This window comes from Drosophila navojoa, chromosome 4 (assembly GCF_054131105.1).
Source record: "Drosophila navojoa isolate 15081-1374.11 chromosome 4, UAZ_NAV_1.0, whole genome shotgun sequence".
NCBI lineage: Eukaryota > Metazoa > Arthropoda > Insecta > Diptera > Drosophilidae > Drosophila > Drosophila navojoa.
This window is the reverse complement of record NC_142892.1, coordinates 17,674,479-17,695,565: the sequence shown is the minus strand read 5'-3', so window position 1 is coordinate 17,695,565 and position 21,087 is coordinate 17,674,479. Positions and strand designations below refer to the sequence as shown.

The following is a 21,087-nucleotide window of genomic DNA, read 5'->3' as shown; positions in this document are numbered from 1 at the left end:
TGTTTTTTTTTTTTTTTTTTGCTAGTTGATAATGAGACACGCGCACTGCATTGCTGCTAGTTGAGTTGTTCGTCAACGTAGCGATAAATATTGTGAAAGGTACTAAGTTAAGGAAATAGACACCCTTACAGTTAATTAAAAAAGTATGCTATAAAATTAATATATTTAATAACTCATATAAATAATTCCCAAAAAGTTTATTTCTTTTGCATACTTTTGGTCAATTGAAAAGGTTTGCTGAAAATAATTTATTTATATTTCTATTAGGTTTTTTTTTTATTTTTATTTTTTATTTTTTATTTATTATTAATAAAACATATTTTATATTTGATTACACAAGAGCCATTATACCTTTTTTAATGAACATAAATTTTATTTTAAATAATACATTTTTTTTTTTAATTTAAATTTATTTTCTTATTATTTTTAATTTATACATATTTATGAATTTATTTATATAATTTATTATTATTTTTCTGTGGAAAAAAATAAAATAAAAATAATAAATTTATTATGCCAACATACTTAAGCCGTCGACTGTATATATATTATATAAATATATCATAATATATAATCACATAATCAGTTTAGTTAGTCAACGATTCGTTTGTAATCAGAAGAGCCGACCAGCTTTCAATACTTGTGCTTGTAATAATGTTCTAATTGTAGTGCACATAATAAAAAGGCGTAAGACCAGTTAAATACGCCCATGTCTTTACTTGCCTAGAGATTGCAATCGGTGCCTTTGAACAATGGAGTTAATGGTCAAAAGAATGTTAAACAATTGCCAAATGAATGAACCCGTTAAGTGTGTGCCTCATATCAATGAGGCGAGACAGTGGGATAGACAGAGATAGCTAGAGAGTGAGAAAGCTGCCTTATCGCTGGAGGAAGAATAGAAATTAACGCGCTCAACAAGTTGTGAGTGTCGGCATTTCGCGAATATTGAGCATGGCTCCAAGTTGAAGAAGTTTTACTATTTTTCAACAGTGATAGTTGTTTGTTGATAAGAGACTTTGGGATCCCGCAACAAGTGCGTAATTACACACGCGATGCATGCAGCGGGCCCAAGCGCCTCTGATAACAGGGCGAAGAGAACTAATCAAGAGGTAAATACGTTTATTGGTATTATCAAGACGATTGACTACTGATTTGATATACTATATGGGCAATACAAATACAATTTGTTGCCCAAATTTTTGCTCTCCACTTCCATAAATGCCACTGAGCCAGCTCGACTGGCAATTAGTTGCGTTCGAAGTTCAGGCGAGGAGAAATGTGCAAATTCAAGAAAGAAATTGGTAAATAACAAATGGATTCAAATACATTCATTCAAATACATTTATTCCGTGATTTACCCTCACTCAGTCTCAATCGGCTTGCTCTTGCTGATTGGGGTCCATAGCACGCTGGCGCAGTGGGCGAATATTTGCTCCGATGCGGAGGATGGAACGCGTCTGGCTCTGCCCTTGGATTGTGCTCGATTTGCGGTGTGCGAGGATCGTGAGGTCGCCCAGATTCGCCGCTGTCCACGTGGCCTGCACTTCAACTCGGAACTGGGTGAATGCGATTTCCAGTGGAGAGCCGACTGTACGGGCCTCTTGCTGTTCGGCAAGGCGGTCGCCGACGAGGATTGTGTGTGCACCTGTTGCGCCGAGCAGTGTCCCGATGAGAAGCCGGAGGAGACTACGCCCTGTCTGCCGGTGGAGAGTACCACGAAGCCCAGCGGCCCCACCAGCAGCCCGGATATAGTTGTGACAGAGACAACGCCCGTTGAGACGACCTCTGAGGGGGAGACTACCTATAATACGGAGCCCTCTCCTGGTCCTGGTCCAACCGATAGTCCGGTGGGACCACCAGGCGGTGGTGGTGGTGACGTACCCGGCTTCTGCCCCGACAAGCGTCCGGATTGCGTTGATAAGCCGGACGGAGCTTTGCTGCAGATACCTGGCGTCTGCACGAAGTTCGTTCAATGCAATCACGGCTGCTGCACGGACCAGATCTGTCCCAGCGGCCTCTACTTCGATCCCATTAAGGGCATCTGCAATTATCCGTGGGACGTGGACTGCACGCCGGCGAGCACGGATGACAATGATGGCGAGGTGGTGGGTCCATCGGGCACCACTTGCAGTGATCAGGGCATTTGCGCCGGCCAACGGGATGGTAAGATGTTTGCTGATCCGGATACCAATGGCTACTTCGTTTGCCAGTGCCAGTGCCCCATTGCCATGCCCTGCGATGCGAATACCAAATTCAATGAGGCGGCTCAGGTCTGCGACTGGGATAATGTACCAAATACAGATGGCGGTAGTGGCGGCAGCGGTAGTGGTGGTAATGGGGGCGGAAGCGGCAGCAGCGTCGTCATTTGTCCCGATGGTCTGATCTACAATGCTACCTCCGATCAGTGCGACTACGCTCCGGGCTATGTGCCAGAGGTCGTCTGCCCGAACACCGAGACTATTTGCCAGAACCAGCCGGAGGGCGAACTCTTCCCCATTAACGGTGTTTGCAACAAGTTCTACAAATGTAATTTCAACTGTGCCATAGAGCAGATCTGTCCCAATAATTTGCTCTATGACGCCAAGACCAAGATCTGTGACTATCCCCAAAATGTTAAATGTGATTGGCCGTATTCGCCACCAACTGGCCCGGAAGCCGGTCCCTCGGGCATATCCTGTGAAAGCAGCGGCCGTTGCCTGGGACAGCGCGAAGGCACCTATTTCCCATCCCTGACCAGCTGCAGCGGCTATGTTGTCTGCCAGTGCGAATGCGAAGTGCCCATGGAGTGCTCGCCAGGCCTCTACTGGGATACCAAATTGTCCACGTGCAATTATCCCGACAAAGCTGGCTGCTCGCTTTAATGAAACGAAAAATACTAATAATAAACTAACTAATAATAATAAATGAAAAATAAATAAAATAATAAAATTCCTTTCAATTTACTCAACATATTGGAAGTAGGAGGTCGCTTCGAACTCTTGAGCTGAGCGGCGTAGACTTAGCTATGCTCGTCTCTCTCTATTTATACTTTACAGATCTACAGCCCCTGCTTGTGGCTCTTGAGCTTGAACTGAGTTGGAGCAGGTTCGATCTCATCTTTTGAAGCGCTTGATCAGTGGTAAAGCAAATCTCCAGTTGGACAGTCGCAGGGCATTGCAGTGAACTGATTGGTAATTTTCTTCAATAATTTATAATAATTAGTATTCAATTATTCTAATAATCTATAATAATTAGTATTTAATTATTATAATAATATATAATAATTAGTATTTAATTATACTTAGTTTATGTAATTGAACATTATATAAATAAATTATAATATATATATATATATATATATATATATATATATATATATATATTTTTTTTTTTTTATAACAATCAACAATCATGATAATGACAATATGGAATCCAGTTAAAATGGGCACTACCGACTGCAGAATACTAATTCATTGTCAAAACGCTGCTTTTTCGATTTACTAAGTCTCCAATTGGTATCTTTATAATTATTATCAATATACAATGTATGTATTACTCTCCGTGCTTTAGCTGTACTCCGTAGCAGTACTCCTAAGTCCGAATGAACATTTCCCTCCGCAATCTCTTTGCTGTTACCGATTCAATTATATAATTGCTTTAATTCAGCTGAGCTCGACGCTTATAATAATAATATTAATGTGACTAATATATAATAATTAAAAATAATCAATATGAAGATAAGTAATTAATTATAACTATCATACGTTTTCAGTTGATATGGTTTTTTTTTTTTTGGTATTCTCGATTAGACTTGAATATATATTTGTCCTCTTATAGCTCCAGCTGTGATTGTTCAGTCAGACAACAGCAAGTCGAACAGTTAATCATATATTACTTCAGTTAAGGTAATACCAAGAAATTATAAAAAGTTTATTTGGATCTTCCCAAGGTCTTATCAGTCGTTAATAATGATTAAGATAAGATAAGAGCTTTATTGCTTAGCCACTAGAGATTTTCAATCAACGTATTAGCTTTTAACTGCATATGAATTACGATTAAGCTCTTTGTGTTTATTTACTCAATGATTTGAAAGGGGTAAATGGGGGCTTGCCGGGTAGTAACAAAGTTCAATACAAACCATAAATTGCCCACCGACGTTACTGGAAATTTTCAGCAATTAGGTAAACAATTAATTAAAATAATTTACAGCATATCGGGCGAGTCTTGTAACACCCTAGATATTGTCAGTCGTGTAATATATTATCAGACTCCATTATCGGAAAAAAAATCATAATTCTGATAGGCGAATAATATAAAAGGTGAGAGAAACCGACAGGTGTTTAGTAAACACTCGTGCTTTAAACTAATTACAGTTTCAAATGTACTTCGAACGTTTACAGCAGCAGCAATACGGTATACATGTGAATTGTGAAGGAGATGAAAGCTTTTGGAGATTTCAAGGATTTGAATTTATTATATAGTGTTCCTTGTGGGCATTCTATTATGGCACTCAATCGCATCGCTAGCCAGAAACTGTTGCACAGTGGGCGAAACCCAGGAGGATCCCAACGATGGCCAGAGCTATTATGTCTGCTGCGGTGGAACTTTAGTTCATAAGACCTGTAAAAGCGGTAGCTATTGGAATGCCACGATGCAATCTTGTAAATCAGATGCGGCTGAATGTAGGGAGAACGATATTCAACTCGATCCGCAAGACTGTGCGGCCTATTTTCTGTGTGTGATGGGACAATTCGTGAGTCAGAAATGTGCCCATGGCACTTACTTTGATACAACAATCAAGGCGTGTGTAGGGGATACCAAACATAATTGTAAAACGACATCGAAATGAGTATCTAATTGAAATTGCAAGAGAAACTCATGTTTGTCTTACAGCTATATAATAAAAGTTACATGTAAACAAAGAAAAATGCTTGATTCATGGGAAGAATCGTTAAGGAATTTCATTAGAATTTACATAATTTCCAATACTCCTAAATAAAAAAAAAAAAACAATTGGACAAATCGAATGCTTTTAAAATATTGAGAGATCAGTTTTCTTCCTTAATGAATTTCAGCCCTCCTTTATAAGCTATCTTTATTTATACATTATTAAAAAAATGGTTTAATCGGAATAGGAAACTTCCTTGTTTTTCGCCCTAGAGTATGCTATACTCTGGACTATTGCATATTGAGTGGCATCTGAAATTGTTAGTGATGCTTATTTTCTGACTTCTGGGTCAATGAGATATGTATATCGTTATCTTGACTCATCAATTTCTACTTTCTTTAAACATTTTTATTTTGATAAGCAATCTTTGCTGTGTTCGAATGTATGCTCGATATGATCAGTAGCACTGGTTTCCCTTTTATCTGTCGGTAGCTGCATCCGTTTTTGAGCAGAAGCATTTAATTATTTTAATTGCGGAAAAATATAAAAGCTGAGACCTGGACCACAAAAAGTCAGTCGACGAGTTCTCTACCTAGGTAATAGTCGTTCAATTAGCAAAGTGCGAAAATGGCTAACCGCAGAAACTTGAATTTTGGTAAGATAACAATATTCATTCTCTCCTGTAATATCAAGTATTATGGCCGATTCAACTATCCACTTGCAGTGTATCTCCTCTTCATTACCATGACCTTAGTCTTGGGAGTGGTGGCCGATGATGATTGCTGTGAAGTCGGTGACACCAAGCCCGACGAAAACGATTGCACCCAATACTACGGCTGTTGTACGGGAAAGTTCGTTCTTAAGTCCTGCCCAAGCGGTCAATACTGGAATAGGAATACCAAACAATGTGAAGACGACAATGGCCAATGCGTTACTGTAGCTCCCTGCACATGTACAGATGGAGATCTCAAGGCAGATGATTCAGACTGTACCAAATATCTGGTCTGCAAAAAAGGACAATACGTCTCCGCTTCCTGCAACTCTGGTGACTACTGGAACTCAGCTAGCAAACAGTGCGAGAAGGATAATGGTCAGTGTGTAACTCAGTCCCCATGCACAAATGGAGATACCCAGGCAGATGCTTCCGACTGTACCAAATATCTGGTCTGCAAGAACGGACAATACGTCTCCGCCTCCTGCAACTCTGGTGACTACTGGAACTCAGCTAGCAAACAGTGCGAGAAGGATAATGGTCAGTGCGTAACTCAGTCCCCATGCACAAATGGAGATACTCAGGCAGATGCTTCCGACTGTACCAAATATCTGGTCTGCAAAAACGGACAATACGTCTCCGCTTCCTGCAACTCTGGTGACTACTGGAACTCAGCTAGCAAACAGTGCGAGAAGGATAATGGTCAGTGCGTTACTCAGTCCCCATGCACAAATGGAGATACCCAGGCAGATGCTTCCGACTGTACCAAATATCTGGTCTGCAAGAACGGACAATATGTCTCCGCCTCCTGCAACTCTGGTGACTACTGGAACTCAGCTAGCAAACAGTGCGAGAAGGATAATGGTCAGTGCGTTACTCAGTCCCCATGCACAAATGGAGATACCCAGGCAGATGCTTCCGACTGTACCAAATATCTGGTCTGCAAGAACGGACAATACGTCTCCGCTTCCTGCAACTCTGGTGACTACTGGAACTCAGCTAGCAAACAGTGCGAGAAGGATAATGGTCAGTGCGTAACTCAGTCCCCATGCACAAATGGAGATACCCAGGCAGATGCTTCCGACTGCACCAAATATCTGGTCTGCAAGAACGGACAATACGTCTCCGCTTCCTGCAACTCTGGTGACTACTGGAACTCAGCTAGCAAACAGTGCGAGAAGGATAATGGTCAGTGCGTAACTCAGTCCCCATGCACAAATGGAGATACCCAGGCAGATGCTTCCGACTGTACCAAATATCTGGTCTGCAAGAACGGACAATACGTCTCCGCCTCCTGCAACTCTGGTGACTACTGGAACTCAGCTAGCAAACAGTGCGAGAAGGATAATGGTCAGTGCGTAACTCAGTCCCCATGCACAAATGGAGATACCCAGGCAGATGCTTCCGACTGTACCAAATATCTGGTCTGCAAGAACGGACAATACGTCTCCGCCTCCTGCAACTCTGGTGACTACTGGAACTCAGCTAGCAAACAGTGCGAGAAGGATAATGGTCAGTGCGTTTCAGTAACCTGTAAGGATGGCGTTCTTAAGCCAGATGAATCTAACTGTGCTGGTTTCTACGAGTGTGTGGATAATAAGTTTGTCCAGAGAAAGTGCCCTGCTCAAACCTATTTCGATAATTCGCTGGGTGCTTGCGTTATTGATGAGAACGGTGTTTGTATTCCCAAAGTATGCGATCCTGAATGTTGTGACATGCCCAACAATTGGATTGGACCCGTCGATAAGAACTGCTCGGCTTTCATTCAATGTCTCTATGGCAATGTGATCCAGCAGAACTGTCCCAACAATCTGCAGTTCAACAATATTACCAAGGAATGCGATTATCCCGATGTTGTCCAATGCGATGATGGTAGCCTACCGCCAAGCGGACCCACAGCCGGTCCTTCCGGCACCTATTGTGAGAGCAAGGGTCGTTGTCTTGGAAAGCGCGATGGCACCATGTTAGTCGATGACAAGAATAAATGCAGCGGTGGCTATATTGTATGCCAGTGTGAGTGTGAGGTTGCCTTTACCTGTAGCGCCGGCTTGGCTTTCAACCAGCAGGTTCTCGCTTGTGACTGGCCAGAGAATTCTGGCTGTTAAATTTCGTAATAAACATATTTAAAGCAGCATTACCAGACGTCTATTCTGAGTTTTACAACAGATATTTGGCCAGATATTAAGATGGCCCAAAATCGAGAAGCTATATGATTTGGTGAATAGATTTTTGAAAAGATTTATGATCTGAAAATGGTATTATGTATTTAGTTCTTGATGGAAATATATATTAAAAATTTGAAGCAGTGAGTTTGCCAGCACACATACAAATGGATGGATTAGGGGATAGCAATATGGGCATTCCACAAACCAATTATTAATTTTTTCGAATTTTGATAGAAAGTATAATAAATAATAGAAATCGTAATAAAATTCGACAAAAGTCGTTCTTGATTTTAGCTTATTAACTATTATTAATTAAATTGAGAAAACGAACCAGTCGTAAAACAAGTCTCGGATATTAATATTGCATCAGATATAAGAACATATATATTTAGAAAGATTAGAGTTATGCTTTTTTCAGCTTTCGCTTATTTAATTGTTTTCGGTTAATTTTCTTAGTTGTCTTTTTATCGATATTGCACTGTGCGACCTTTGGGTAGTCGCATCGCTTGGCTTGGGCATTGAAATGCAATCCTTGCGGACAATCCATAACTAAGAACATCATGTTGCTGCAGAGCAAGAATTTACTGCAATCGTCCTTATGGGGCACCAGAGCATCTTGCTTCTCATCGGAACAGAAGCCGGCTGTGATGGCGGGACTTGACTTGGGTTCTTCTGGAGTTATCGAACACTTGGCCAGCGAGGCCTTCATGCAAGTCTTGCGAGTGGAGCTAAATTGCTGTCGACCTGGACAATGTCGTAGCTGAGGTTTTTTCGCTTTACAAACATAGTATTCAGTGCAGGATCCTGTTTTGGGCAGGGCTACGCCATTCCGTTTGTCTGAACATATATCCAGATAAGGTTCCTTTAGCGGTTTGGCTGGTCGCTTCACTGGCTTCGTAATGATAGGTGGATCTTCGACCTCATCACTATCCTGATCCAATTGATCTTCTTCGGAAGAGTCCATGTCCGATTCGTCTTCGTCATCAGCTGATATATCATAGGGACAAATTACATTATCCGCATCATCGCAATGCAAGGTGAGAGGATTGAATCGACTGCCCTCATCGCAGGATCCAGCTATAGCTTGCCCATCATTACAAATATAGTATCCCCGACATTTGCCAAACATGGGCATTAGAATGCCATTTTTTCCCTGGCAAATCGATGTATTTAAACCTGGATCATTCTGTAAGAGAGAATCGTATAATATATATATATAAAAGTAGGTTTGCTTTTTATAAATTCTACCTTAAGCTGGGCGCAAGCTATTTGATTTATAATCACAATTATCCCAAATGTCACTAGAAACTTCATGACTCCGGTCATGATCAGATTCCCATATAAACTGTATGAACTCGCCATCGCGTCGGGTTTTATATAGACGGAATGATGAATAACTATGTAGTGTCAATATGTAAATTGAACAGTGCGATAATATTATCGGCACCGTTTCACATGTGATTGATACGCGAACTTTCTTGCGTATCAGAAGTACCCAGAATTGATTAAATCGCTACAAATGTAAAAACTTGTTTCCAAATGGTAAACAGTCTAGCGCCCAACTCAAATGTAATATTCAATATAATATGCAAAAAATAAATATAATAAGGAAAATATTTTTGTATTGGGAATATAAAGTATTTTATGTATATTATTTTTAAAAATTCACAGCTTGATGTTAACCTAATTGTGACCTTGAAAATGAAGAAATCATTGGCCCCAACAGTATTCGCTATTTCCATAATGACTGATAAAAATCGATTTTTACGAAACTCCTAAGACTATGCTGTAATATATTTTGAAACCCGCCAGAAAGTATGAGAAAAACTATATAAATACCGCCTAAGAAGATACTTTAAATGCGCATTCAATAAATATACCATAAAATTAATTGCTTTTAGCTTTGTGATCATATCGACATCATAGACCTCATTAAGTTGGAGGCCAAACTATCTCTAAATGAGCTTAGTAAATATTTTGTTGTTATATTCATGACTCATAATAATTTAACAAATATATTGATTAAAATATAGAAAACATGTGCTTCATTCAGTTTCTACCCTTGACCAAATATATATTATTTTTAATGATACTATTAAATGAACTTCTTCTTAAGTCTTATCCGTGCGTATTTCATTATCACTGAAGTGGTTTATATCTCTTAATGATTAATGGCTGTTTATCAGTTTCCTTAGGAGCTGTATTGCCGAAATAAAGAAAAAAAATAGATTTTTCAAATAACATTAGTCAGTTGCTTTGAAGCCGCGGAACTAAACACAATTTTTATTAAATAAATTAATACGGAAAATATACAATAGGAAGTGCGTGATTAAAAAAACTCAAAGTGCCAAAAGAAAATAATATTTACAAAAATATATATTCATTTATAATTTAAACAAAATGAAAATGAGAGGTAAATAAATTGTTCATCAATAAATTGTATTTAAATTTCTTTGCAATAAATAATAACTTTTTAATTAAATTAATTTGATAATTAGCCACTTTTAATATGTTATCAAATGTAAAATAGAATTTTAATTCATTTTGCAGCACGTTTTTTTTTTCCTTTTTTGTGTAATTTATTTATACATCTAATCTGTTAATGCATTTCTATTTTAAGTATTACGTGATAAAATATCATTTAACATTTCTGAAAACGTGCAAAGGTCGTCGGTTAATAATCATTATTAAATGTTGTGATATAAAGAAATCAACTGTGTGCACGTAATTTGAGACGCTGGACTAGAAGATACTACACATAAAGTTTGTAACTTTAATATAATGATAAGTTCGATAAACAGATATATTTATATATATATACAACATTTATCTAAAAATATTTATAATGAATGTCTGTAAGTCTAGCGTGTGTACTTAATTGATATCTTTAGTTAATAAATGTTACACGGCAAAGCTCTAGTGACCTTTACAAACAGGGTATTGCAAATACAAAGAGAGAACACAAATAATGATAAAGATCTCGATATCAATATTTGATAAGGATGGAGCCAGGAATCTACTTTGCTAATGAGGCAGAAGTGCGAAAAAGTTTATTTTTGGCAAATTTGTTACTATTGCAACACGTATAAAAGAGTATGTGGACAAGGAGTTACTCTCAGTACTGTCTAGGCTCTGGAAATACTTGAGACTCCAGCAAACTTACTAACTAACCGCCATGCGTAACTTTTATGGTAAGCCGCCGGAATGCAGCTTTTCAAAATGGTTGAGCTAACTCGTTTTTGGAAATTTGCAGCTTTAACTTTACTGCTCATAGCAGTATCTGCAAGCACCATACTTGGCGCCAGCGTGGATAATCGACAGTATGGCAAGAAATTCTGTCAGGGAAAGCCAAATGGCCTGAGAGCTCTTGTGCCCGGCAGCTGTTCCAAATTCATTGAGTGTTATCGAGGAGAATCCAAGGAGTACACTTGCCCCAAGTTCTTCGACATTACAGCTGGCATTTGTGTACTAAAGAATCCAGGCTGTGTTGAAACTGTCGAGGAAAATCGTCAAGCGGCTACAGTTAAGGACACGCAGAGTCCTTGCCAGACAACGACACCTCCATGCGTTACTACTCGCCCACCATGCTCGGAAAACAATAAGCCAACAACAACTCCCTCAATTGTTACACCGACACCGCCATGCACCGGTGACAAGACCACACCAACACCAATAACTACAAAGCCAACAACCACGAAAGCAACTACACCAAATACTACAACTCCCTGTACAACAACAACCACGACAACAACCACGACAACAACCACGACAACCACTACGACGAAAACTACTACCACTCCATGCACAACGACAAAAACCACAACTACGACAACAACCACGACAACAACCACGACAACAACCACGACAACAACCACGACAACAACCACGACAACAACCACGACAACAACTACGACTACAACAACGACGACAACATCTACTACCACTCCATGCACAACGACAACAACCACAACTACGACAACAACCACGACAACAACCACGAACACAACCACGACAACAACTACGACTACAACAACGACGACAACTACGACAACAACTACTACCACTCCATGCACAACGACAACAACCACAACTACGACAACAACTACGACAACAACAACCACGACAACAACAACCACGACAACAACAACCACGACAACCACTACGACTACAACAACGACGACAACTACTACCACTCCATGCACAACGACAAAAACCACAACTACGACAACAACCACGACAACAACCACGACAACAACCACGACAACAACCACGACAACAACCACGACAACAACTACGACTACAACAACGACGACAACATCTACTACCACTCCATGCACAACGACAACAACCACAACTACGACAACAACCACGACAACAACCACGACAACAACCACGACAACAACTACGACTACAACAACGACGACAACTACGACAACAACTACTACCACTCCATGCACAACGACAACAACCACAACTACGACAACAACTACGACAACAACAACCACGACAACAACAACCACGACAACAACAACCACGACAACAATAACTACGACGACCACAACAACTACTACCACTCCATGCACAACGACAACAACCACCACGACAACAACCACGACAACAACAACCACCACGACAACAACCACTCCATGCACAACGACAACAACGACTACGACGACCACAACAACAACTACCACTCCATGCACAACTACAACCACAAATACAACAACCACAACAACAACTACAACAACCACGACAACAACGACAACAAGTACGACGACCACAACAACAACTACCACTCCATGCACAACGACTACAACAACGACAACAACCACGACAACAACCACCACTCCATGCACCACGACAACTACGACAACGACAACAACAACTACAACAACTACGACAACCACAACAACAACTACTACTCCCTGCACAACTACAACAACAACGACGACAACCACAACAACAACCACGACCACCACCACTACAACCTGTACCACGACAACTTCCACCACAACTACAAGCACCACCACGACAACTTGCACCACAACTACAAGCACCACGACAACTTGCACCACAACTACAAGCACCACCACGACAACTTGCACCACAACTACAAGCACCACCACGACAACTTGCACCACAACTACAAGCACCACGACAACTTGCACCACAACTACAAGCACCACCACGACAACTTGCACCACAACTACAAGCACCACCACGACAACTTGCACCACGACAACCAGCACCACAACAACAACTTGCACAACAACAACAACTAAAACGACAACAACTTGCACAACAACCACAACAAAAACGACAACAACAAAAACAACAACGTGCACAACAACAACAACAAAAACAACAACTTGCACTACCACCACCTGCCCCACGCCTACAACTCTGACCACGCCGTGCATCACAACGACAACAGCTTGTGCTCCAATCATAACAACACCGTGCCCAGGCTCAAAAGCAAATAAAGGCATTGCAGCACTGAGTGCTAAGCACCCGATTCGTGCCCGACCCAACCGTCGTCCTTTGAAGGAAGTGGCTCAGGCTTTGCTTGGCCTCTCATCCATCGAAAATGGAATTCAAATCAACTGTATTGGCAAGCCCGATGGCTTCCTTATGGCCTCTCCTAAGCGCTGCAACGACTACTACATCTGCCGTCACCAGCAAGCCCTGAAGGTCAGCTGCGGTGACAGATACTTCAATGGCCAGAAGGGAATTTGTGATCTGCCCGAGAATACTGGATGTGTTCAGCACTAGATGAACCCAAAATATATCAACGAGGAACTCTTAAACAAGGGACCCTAACTATAAACTCCAAAAACTTTGATTGAAATGTTATTCTGAAAATAAATTATGCAACTGCCTAAAAAAGGCAACCGAATATTATTTAGTATTTAGAATATAGTATCAACATCACAAAGTTTCTTTATTAATTTCTTGTTTCTCATGATATTCTTTTTGCTTTACTCTTTTGAGCTTATAACTGGAGCTGGAGATTCTTTTTCATATCGCTGGCGATTGCTGTTCAATTTGTTTCAACTAGAAATATTCGAGTCGAAAAACAAGCCTCAAATGTTGAAGCAGATTTCTGCAAGTATTTGCCAGATGGCTTTTATGAATATCCATATGACTGTGCTGCGTATATTTCATGTATCGATTCGAAAGCGTATCTCCAATACTGCTCTAGTGGGAAGCTATTTAACAAAGATCTACAGATTTGTGACACGCCCGATTCAGTTGATTGTAGCGCAAAGCCAATCCCTGACTCCGAATGCCTGAATGTTCCCAACGGAAGTGTGTTTCCTGTGATAGACCAATGCAATGCGTTCATGGTCTGCATTGAACAGCAAGGTATTCTGCAGACATGTCCCGATAATTATCTTTTCAATCCCGTTATACTTGTATGCGATGATCCCAATGAGGTTGTTTGCTATAGTGATCAGACTACTACACCATTGACATCCACACAAAATCCAAAAACAACGACCGAAGCATTTACGAAATGTGTGGGAGAAAAGTCAGGTACAACCTTTCCATATATTGAAGACTGTCAACAGTATATTTTGTGCCTCGGCGACGATCAATATTACAAAGCGAATTGTCCCGTTAACGCCTGGTACGATCCAAAGACAGGCGATTGTGGACGTGATGTGTCGAAGACAGCTTGCCAGGAAATTGAAACAACAACCATCGTAGCAACAACCACTACGCAACAAGATCGCTGTGTTGATCAGGAGCTAGGCATCTCGTATCCAATAGTCACTGACTGTACGAAGTATATTTTGTGTCTGGGAGACGGAGAGTCTATGATTGTTGACTGTATATATAATGCTTGGTTTGATCCATCGACGGGCAATTGTGAGCAGAACGTATCGCCCACAGCGTGCCAGGAGAGTGTTATCACTACAACCACCACTGCACCACAGACTACCGCAGGGACAACCACACTGAAGCCGTCGACAACAACCAATCAGCCAGATCCTGAGATCTGCGCCGGAGTACCAAACGGACAATATGTTAACTATCCAGATAATTGCAGTAAATATATAATTTGTGCAGAGCCAGTGCCTATAGCATTCCACTGCATTCAGGGATATTTCTTCAGTGCAGCACTGCAAGAGTGTGTGGATTGGGCTCAAAGTGACTGCGATTCTATTGGTACCACAACGATGCCACTCCCACCGACGCCTGCTCCTGACACCTGCTTAAATGGCAAAGGACAAACATTTCCATTCACAGAAAACTGTCAGTGGTTTATTCGTTGCATAAATGATAAAGTCTATATGATGGGCGTTTGCGGCATCGGCGAGTATTACGATCCCATCAGTGGTGAATGTGACAGAACCGTTGCGCCCGACGCCTGCCTTCAGAGTTACGACCCAACTGCAACAACAACAACCGCTTTGCCGACAACTACAACAATAACAACAACAGCTTCAACAATAACAACGACAACATCACAGCCCGATCCTTCTCATCCTTGTGCGGGCGTCGAGGAGGGTGTCCTGGTGCCCTATCCCAATGACTGCACCAAATTCATTCAGTGTTATTCGCCCAATCCACTGATCTTCAATTGTGCTGAGGGTCAAGAGTTTAGTCCTGCACTCAAGCGCTGCATGGCTCCGTGGTATGCCAACTGCACCATGACTGCAACAACTGTCACACCTTTGACTTCCACTACCAAATTACCTCTGTCAACAACAACAACAACAGAGTCCAATCAATCGCCTGGTAACATCTGTGAAGGTAAACCTGAAGGCTCATTAGTTCCATATCCGCATAATTGCTCCAAATATATTGTATGCCAAGATCCCATAGCTGTGGGCTACGACTGTCCAGATAAACAGGAGTTTAACCTAGTTGTCATGAGCTGCACGGATGCGCAGCTGGCTAATTGCATTGCATAAGATAAAACATGGAAACCTAAGTGGAATGCTCAAGAACTGATTATAGGAAAATTAAAAAAATTATGATCAGGCTTGAATATTCATGTCTTGATGGAAGTTAAAATTGTCGGATGTTAATTCAAAATCCCGGATATGGTTGGACTCTTCTGATTGGGAATTAAAATTAATTACAAGGCTACTTTTGTTAGGATATCTTTCTAGAAATGCAAATGTTCAGTGATAAAAAAAAAATGCATAATAAAGATATCAACAATTTAGAAAACTCTCAAATTTATTTTCTTTTAACTTCGAGTAAACCTTTTTTATTGAATTTATGTAGTTTGCAGTGATTACAGATTAATATTTGATTATATGTATGTATATTCTTTGTCAACATTTATGAATTATTCAGTTAATCCAGTAAGTATATCAAATGTAATCAAACCTCTTTGGAGAAGTATGATAGCTCGTAGGGCTGGCAATCGATTTGGGATGAGCCACAAGATTGGGTGCTGCGGTTCCAGTACAAGCCGATGGCGCAAGTGAGGACCGAGGCTGTTGGACCACATTGAATGAACTTGTGACAATCTCCGGGATATGGCAGATAGGTCAGTTGGCCAGCGGCGGCAATGCATAGACTTTGCGGATCAATGGGTGCATTGTGCTCTGGTTGAATCGTTGGCTTGATTACGGCTGGCGGAGTTGCTGCGGTCGGCTCAAATGGTATCTGGGTGCTAAGAGGCGGTGTTGGCCGACAGCCGGCAATTTGTGGCGGATCACAGCGTTTATATTGATCGTTCCAGTGATAGTTGTTCGGGCAGCTTAGCAGACGCGTCTCAAAGTAGCGTCCACAATCGCCGGGATAGGCGCTGTACTGCGTCTGCTCCGGATACGGCATATTCTCGCATTTGGCGTACTGCCTGTAGTCACAGCGATACGTCAGCTGGCTCCAGTAGAGATTTTCGGGACACTGATGTAGATAGGCCAGGCCATTTACACAGGCGTAGTACTTGCGGCAGTCGTTGGGATAGGCAAACATAACAATGTGATTGGGATCGTCGTAGGCGGGGCACTGACTCATCTCGATGGGCGGTTCGAGGGGGACAGGCTGTAGATGCAATTATTAAAGACTTGACATCGAGCTATTTGGGATACACTTACCAAGCCAATGCCCACATTACCAGTTGCTAAGGTAACGCCAAGCAGGCATATGAGGACCGCAAATTGCATTGTCACGAGAGAAAGGACTGAGCAATATAATGATCGTATCAGCCAAGCCTAGTAGCAAGCACTGAATGATCTTAATGCTGAACTGTGTCTTTTTATACAAACTTTTATTAAGCTTTATCTGTAGTGTTTCTTCTGTCAATGGCTGCTTAAGCTCATTAGTTAGCTTTTAGCTACAAATAAATTCCTCGGTCAAGTGCTGTTCAAATATATATTTTTCTTTCAAATTCGTCTTCACATATTTGCAGTTAAATCAAATCCACTTAACCGGTCAAGCTCTGGCTATGTACATAATTCATTTAATCTATATTTTATCTAGAGAGCATTACTGACTTTAGCACTATGAGCGTTTCACTCAATTGACCTTCTAGTATAAAAGCTTTTGATAAAGCTGCAAAGTTCTCATTTTCCATCCGAGGAAGTAAGAAGTAAGTTAATGTATTTTATTTTATTTTAAGTCAGTTTATAAAATTTCTTTTCCCAGTGCTCAAAATTTGTATTTTCTGTGCTTTCGCTGTTTTGAGTAGCTTCAGCTCAGCAGAACAGTTGAATGGCATCCGGAGAGATGACATAACTTATAAGCCCTATCCAGGTGACTGCAATCGCTATTATCAGACACGAGCACTTAACTGTCCGACCAAATCCTACTGGAATGCCCAATTGCAACGCTGTGACACCAATGCGCTGAGCAATTGCTCGAAATTTCCGAGTCAACGCGAGGAAGATTTCAATGGGTTGTGTAAGGATAAGCAGGGCACTTTTATACCCTATCCCGGAGACTGCACGCGTTTCATACAGTGCGACTATTTGCCTTTTGTGAAGAGCTGCCCGCGCTACTTGTACTGGAACTCCCAGCTGCTGACCTGTGACAAAATCTGTGTTTAGCCAAGAGCAACTAAACTAAAATGCCGGCAGAAAAATAAACCAGGAAGATTGAAACAAATGCGTAATTATTTTTATTAAATTGCTGCCTTAGCAGAGGCCGTACTTGCAATTGGAGCTTAGACTGTCGAATCCATAGCCATCGGCGCATTTGCCCTCATAGACTTGATTCAAGACGCAAACGTAGAACCTCGAACAGTCACTGTGAGCGAAATAGGCATTGGCATTGGCGGGGTCTGTGCAGTCCGGCTTGCTGTAGGCTCCACAGCTATTCTTGATGTCCTTTTCGCAGGATGCGGTGAGCGCATTGTAGGTCTCGCCATAGGCGCAGCTGCGTTTCACCAGCTTCTTGTTGGCACAACCATAAAATTCATTGCAGTTCTCGGCTGCGTAGCTGCTGAGGTCGGACGCGCACAGCTTCTCAGGGGCCGAGCACTTGGCCAGGGCTGGCGAAATGCATTCCTGTTCGGAGCGCGAGAAGTGCTTGCCCTGTGGACAGCTAACATAGACGGGCTCCATGTGCGCTAGGCAGATCCAAAAGTGCCCGCAATCGACAGACGGTATACGCTCCGATGTACCCAATTTCTTGCATATCTCCTTGGCAATGTCCTCGTCCGCGGGCTTGGGCGCTGTGCAAGCAGCAACGCTGCAGACCTTATTGATGGGATCGAAGCACTTCTGCACCTGATCTTCCTTGTCACAGGTACGCACTTCGGCCGAATCATAGGCGCATACAATGAATTTTTCATTGCTATCCGGATGTGGCAATAGATCATACCCAACACCCTTGCATTGCTGCAAATGAAACAATTTAATGAAGTACATTGGATACTATCCATTCAAGCCGTTCGCTTACATCTTTCAGAGTTTGAGCTCTGACTGCAGCAGCACAAAACAGAAGGACAACTGTAAGAATTTCAAATGAAATATTTCCTTTTAAGTATTCGATTTCAACACTTACTAAAAGATCTCATATTGACTTTGTTCACACAAAATTTGATTTGTCTTCGCAGGCTGTAGTACATTGACTTTTATACCCCAAGAGATACAAGCCAAATCATCTTTTAATTACAATTTTTGTTCTCTGGAATATTGATAATTGCTTTGTTATGATATGACATAAATCTGTTGTGTTATGTACTTTGTTTTCTTGCCTCGCTAACCATTTGGTGCTTCCCATCATCTAACCTGATTGTTTATGTTTTTTTTTTTGAAAGAGCTCTACTAAAAATTAAAGATTGTTTTCCATATAATGATTAATGAAATATAGAATATAATGTTTATAAAGTTTTAAACTACTAATATGTACTTATTAGAATATCTCTACCTTTAAACTGATTGATAATATGAACTTGATATTGGACATATAAACATATAGATATATGGACATATTGACATATAGACATATAGACATATAGAGATATATAAACATATACACATATACTAATATACACATAAATATATATCTAAATATATTGTCTTCGTTATTGATACGCTGCTGTACCTGCACGCGTTATTTATTTACTGACAAACATTTTATACCCACTCTTATCTATACCAATGTGAAGCCCATTGTTATCTCCAAGTTGTTGCTTTTTACTGTTTTTCATGGTAAAGGTCTGAGATAGTCTTCACAATCATAGTATATTGCATTATATCTGTTACAGGTCTGATATAAAAAAGATTATAAAATAATATAATTCCAATCTATTTATTATTTTCAACAGTTGTTTACATTTTTGGCGAATGATTCACTTTTTCAAAAAAAAAAAAAAAAAAAAATTATTGTTTATTTAATTTGTGAAATTTCTAAATTTCACATTCATAGTCACATCTTTGAAGTGGCTGATTCCAAAGTAGATTAGCTGGACATGTCATCTGTATTGGACTATTGTGAACGCACTGAATGTACTGAGTGCAATCTGATTCCACAGGCAGGAAGTCAACACCGTCTTCACATTGGTATTCCGGTAATCCGTTATTGCAACCTGCCGAGCTCCAATTACAGGTGCTCCATCTGGGATCCCAGTAGAGACCGTCTGGACATGATTTTAAGATTCCCACTCCATGTAGACACATGTAGTAATCCGTGCACTGAGGCGCTGGCAGAAAGGCGACTCCCTCATCACATACAACTGGTGGTTCGCTAGTGGTTTCTAGTTCCTCTGTTGTGGATGTTGGTGGGTCCGTTGTTTCTTCTGTTACCTCAGTTTGTTCTGTTACCTCAGTTTTCTCTGTTACTTCAGTTACTTCTGTTACCTCAGTTTCCTCTGTTAATTCAGTGTCTTCTGTTACCTCAGTTTCCTCTGTTAGTTCAGTTTCTTCTGTTAATTCCGTTACTTCAGTTTCTTCTGTTACTTCAGGTTCAATAGTTATTGGAGAGCTCTCGGCATTTTCTGTTAAAACTGCTTGGGGTTTGTTTTTTTCGGACTCTGGGGATGTTCGAATTGCGGCAAAGTCCTCAATGGGTTGCGCAAATAAAATTATCACTCGGATAAGTAGTATTCCAATAATTGCTGATAGTTAATAATTATTGAAAAATTCAAATTAAAATCTGTAGTTATTTTTTCTGTATTCCATATGGATGAGAATTAGTGGAACGATCAAACTAACCTTTCATTTTGTTTTATTTGCTGCTATGTGTGCTACGTTGGCCTAGCTTCGACTGAACTTTTGATGAACTATTTGACTTTATATATTCTCCATAATCAATCGATTTGCACATCATTTAGAGCCCTCAATAAAGAGAACCTGATAAGCAAACTTAGTAATTGCTTAACGGTGTAACTACAATAATTAGCTAACAGGAGATGATTAATGTGAGTGTGTTAGTAATTTATTTCACACATTTCATAACATTTAGGACTTTTGATATTTTGATATTAGAAATCAGATTTTTGTAGTTAGTCTAAAAAAATGTATTTCTATTTATAAATTCCATTATTAATTTAAAAATAGAACGATTTTTTTTCTTTCCAACAAATTAAAATTCTACTACCTATTCGAAGAAATAGTAGTAGTCTATTACACATAAATTAAATTATGTTGCATACTTTCAGGCAGCCGCAAAATACACAGTTATTTATTTTGCTAGTTTACACTCAACAATAATTATCAAATCATTTAGTTCGTAATTAAATTGAATACATATGTAAGATTGCAACTCAGTCATCAATTTTTCAGAATTCCTCGCCTTTGTTTACTCTATATGGCCAATAATGTTGACAATTTCTGATTGAATATGTAGGTTTATGCAAATCAACAAATCGAGATAAGATAGGTGCATAAGTACATTGTAATGTACTAATTAGACATTGATAGGGGAATAATATA

The 21,087-nt window shown here is 40.3% G+C and overlaps 8 protein-coding genes and 1 long non-coding RNA gene across 10 annotated transcripts in view; 5 read left to right on the top strand and 4 right to left on the bottom strand.

The window, feature by feature from the left end:
- LOC149091456 (uncharacterized) overlaps positions 1 to 21,087 on the top strand; it is a 125,583-nt gene that overhangs the window by 14,270 nt on the left and 90,226 nt on the right. The window lies entirely within an intron of this gene.
- Positions 1,143 to 2,928, top strand: LOC108652182 (uncharacterized). The gene is made up of 2 exons (XM_018102283.3): positions 1,143 to 1,301; positions 1,369 to 2,928. Exons 1-2 carry the CDS (start codon positions 1,277 to 1,279, stop codon positions 2,859 to 2,861), a joined length of 1,518 nt encoding a protein of 505 aa, XP_017957772.1. The 5' UTR covers positions 1,143 to 1,276; the 3' UTR covers positions 2,862 to 2,928.
- Positions 5,392 to 7,721, top strand: LOC108650257 (uncharacterized). The gene is made up of 2 exons (XM_030383892.2): positions 5,392 to 5,522; positions 5,592 to 7,721. Exons 1-2 carry the CDS (start codon positions 5,495 to 5,497, stop codon positions 7,682 to 7,684), a joined length of 2,121 nt encoding a protein of 706 aa, XP_030239752.2. The 5' UTR covers positions 5,392 to 5,494; the 3' UTR covers positions 7,685 to 7,721.
- Positions 8,100 to 9,126, bottom strand: obst-G (obstructor-G). The gene is made up of 2 exons (XM_018099376.3): positions 8,993 to 9,126; positions 8,100 to 8,930 (listed from the first exon to the last, which is right to left on the bottom strand). The coding sequence occupies exons 1-2, from the start codon at positions 9,104 to 9,106 to the stop codon at positions 8,148 to 8,150; spliced, it is 897 nt and encodes a 298-aa protein (XP_017954865.3). The 5' UTR covers positions 9,107 to 9,126; the 3' UTR covers positions 8,100 to 8,147.
- Positions 10,806 to 13,640, top strand: LOC108650255 (uncharacterized). The gene is made up of 2 exons (XM_089258755.1): positions 10,806 to 10,935; positions 10,998 to 13,640. The coding sequence occupies exons 1-2, from the start codon at positions 10,920 to 10,922 to the stop codon at positions 13,514 to 13,516; spliced, it is 2,535 nt and encodes an 844-aa protein (XP_089114881.1). The 5' UTR covers positions 10,806 to 10,919; the 3' UTR covers positions 13,517 to 13,640.
- Positions 13,931 to 15,919, top strand: LOC149091459 (uncharacterized). Its single transcript, XM_089258756.1, has one exon. It carries the CDS (start codon positions 14,089 to 14,091, stop codon positions 15,664 to 15,666), a length of 1,578 nt encoding a protein of 525 aa, XP_089114882.1. The 5' UTR covers positions 13,931 to 14,088; the 3' UTR covers positions 15,667 to 15,919.
- LOC108650254 (uncharacterized) lies at positions 15,937 to 16,934 on the bottom strand. Its single transcript, XM_030383899.2, has 2 exons — positions 16,807 to 16,934; positions 15,937 to 16,753 (listed from the first exon to the last, which is right to left on the bottom strand). The coding sequence occupies exons 1-2, from the start codon at positions 16,873 to 16,875 to the stop codon at positions 16,085 to 16,087; spliced, it is 738 nt and encodes a 245-aa protein (XP_030239759.2). The 5' UTR covers positions 16,876 to 16,934; the 3' UTR covers positions 15,937 to 16,084.
- LOC149091458 (peritrophin-48-like) lies at positions 17,806 to 18,807 on the bottom strand. The gene is made up of 3 exons (XM_089258758.1): positions 18,716 to 18,807; positions 18,611 to 18,660; positions 17,806 to 18,549 (listed from the first exon to the last, which is right to left on the bottom strand). Exons 1-3 carry the CDS (start codon positions 18,777 to 18,779, stop codon positions 17,845 to 17,847), a joined length of 819 nt encoding a protein of 272 aa, XP_089114884.1. The 5' UTR covers positions 18,780 to 18,807; the 3' UTR covers positions 17,806 to 17,844.
- Positions 19,449 to 20,461, bottom strand: LOC149091457 (uncharacterized). Of its 2 annotated transcripts, none has more exons than XM_089260352.1 (3): positions 20,368 to 20,461; positions 20,014 to 20,270; positions 19,449 to 19,959 (listed from the first exon to the last, which is right to left on the bottom strand). In XM_089260352.1, the coding sequence occupies exons 1-3, from the start codon at positions 20,372 to 20,374 to the stop codon at positions 19,564 to 19,566; spliced, it is 660 nt and encodes a 219-aa protein (XP_089116478.1). In that variant the 5' UTR covers positions 20,375 to 20,461; the 3' UTR covers positions 19,449 to 19,563. The 2 variants fall into 2 exon arrangements, with proteins under 2 accessions (XP_089116478.1, XP_089116479.1); XM_089260353.1 differs by having other exon boundaries at positions 20,095 to 20,270; positions 20,368 to 20,460.

Excerpts from the sequence above, each read along its gene's own strand:
- LOC108650257 (XM_030383892.2), top strand. The coding sequence starts at position 5,495 with ATGGCTAACCGCAGAAACTTGAATTTTG. Across the intron at positions 5,523-5,591 it reads CCGCAGAAACTTGAATTTTG|TGTATCTCCTCTTCATTACC; the intron begins GTAAGATAACAA and ends ATCCACTTGCAG.
- LOC108650254 (XM_030383899.2), bottom strand. The coding sequence starts at position 16,875 with ATGCAATTTGCGGTCCTCATATGCCTGCTTGGCGTTACCTTAGCAACT. Across the intron at positions 16,754-16,806 it reads GTAATGTGGGCATTGGCTTG|CCTGTCCCCCTCGAACCGCC; the intron begins GTAAGTGTATCC and ends TTGCATCTACAG.
- LOC149091459 (XM_089258756.1), top strand. The coding sequence starts at position 14,089 with ATGGTCTGCATTGAACAGCAAGGTATTCTGCAGACATGTCCCGATAAT.
- obst-G (XM_018099376.3), bottom strand. The coding sequence starts at position 9,106 with ATGGCGAGTTCATACAGTTTATATGGGAATCTGATCATGACCGGAGTC. Across the intron at positions 8,931-8,992 it reads TAGCTTGCGCCCAGCTTAAG|AATGATCCAGGTTTAAATAC; the intron begins GTAGAATTTATA and ends TCTCTCTTACAG.
- LOC108652182 (XM_018102283.3), top strand. The coding sequence starts at position 1,277 with ATGTGCAAATTCAAGAAAGAAATTG. Across the intron at positions 1,302-1,368 it reads CAAATTCAAGAAAGAAATTG|TCTCAATCGGCTTGCTCTTG; the intron begins GTAAATAACAAA and ends ACCCTCACTCAG.
- LOC149091458 (XM_089258758.1), bottom strand. The coding sequence starts at position 18,779 with ATGTACTACAGCCTGCGAAGACAAATCAAATTTTGTGTGAACAAAGTC. Across the intron at positions 18,661-18,715 it reads AGTCAATATGAGATCTTTTA|TTGTCCTTCTGTTTTGTGCT; the intron begins GTAAGTGTTGAA and ends AAATTCTTACAG. Across the intron at positions 18,550-18,610 it reads GAGCTCAAACTCTGAAAGAT|CAATGCAAGGGTGTTGGGTA; the intron begins GTAAGCGAACGG and ends TTTCATTTGCAG.
- LOC149091457 (XM_089260352.1), bottom strand. Across the intron at positions 19,960-20,013 it reads AATTAACAGAGGAAACTGAG|GTAACAGAAGAAACAACGGA; the intron begins GTAACAGAAGTA and ends GAACAAACTGAG.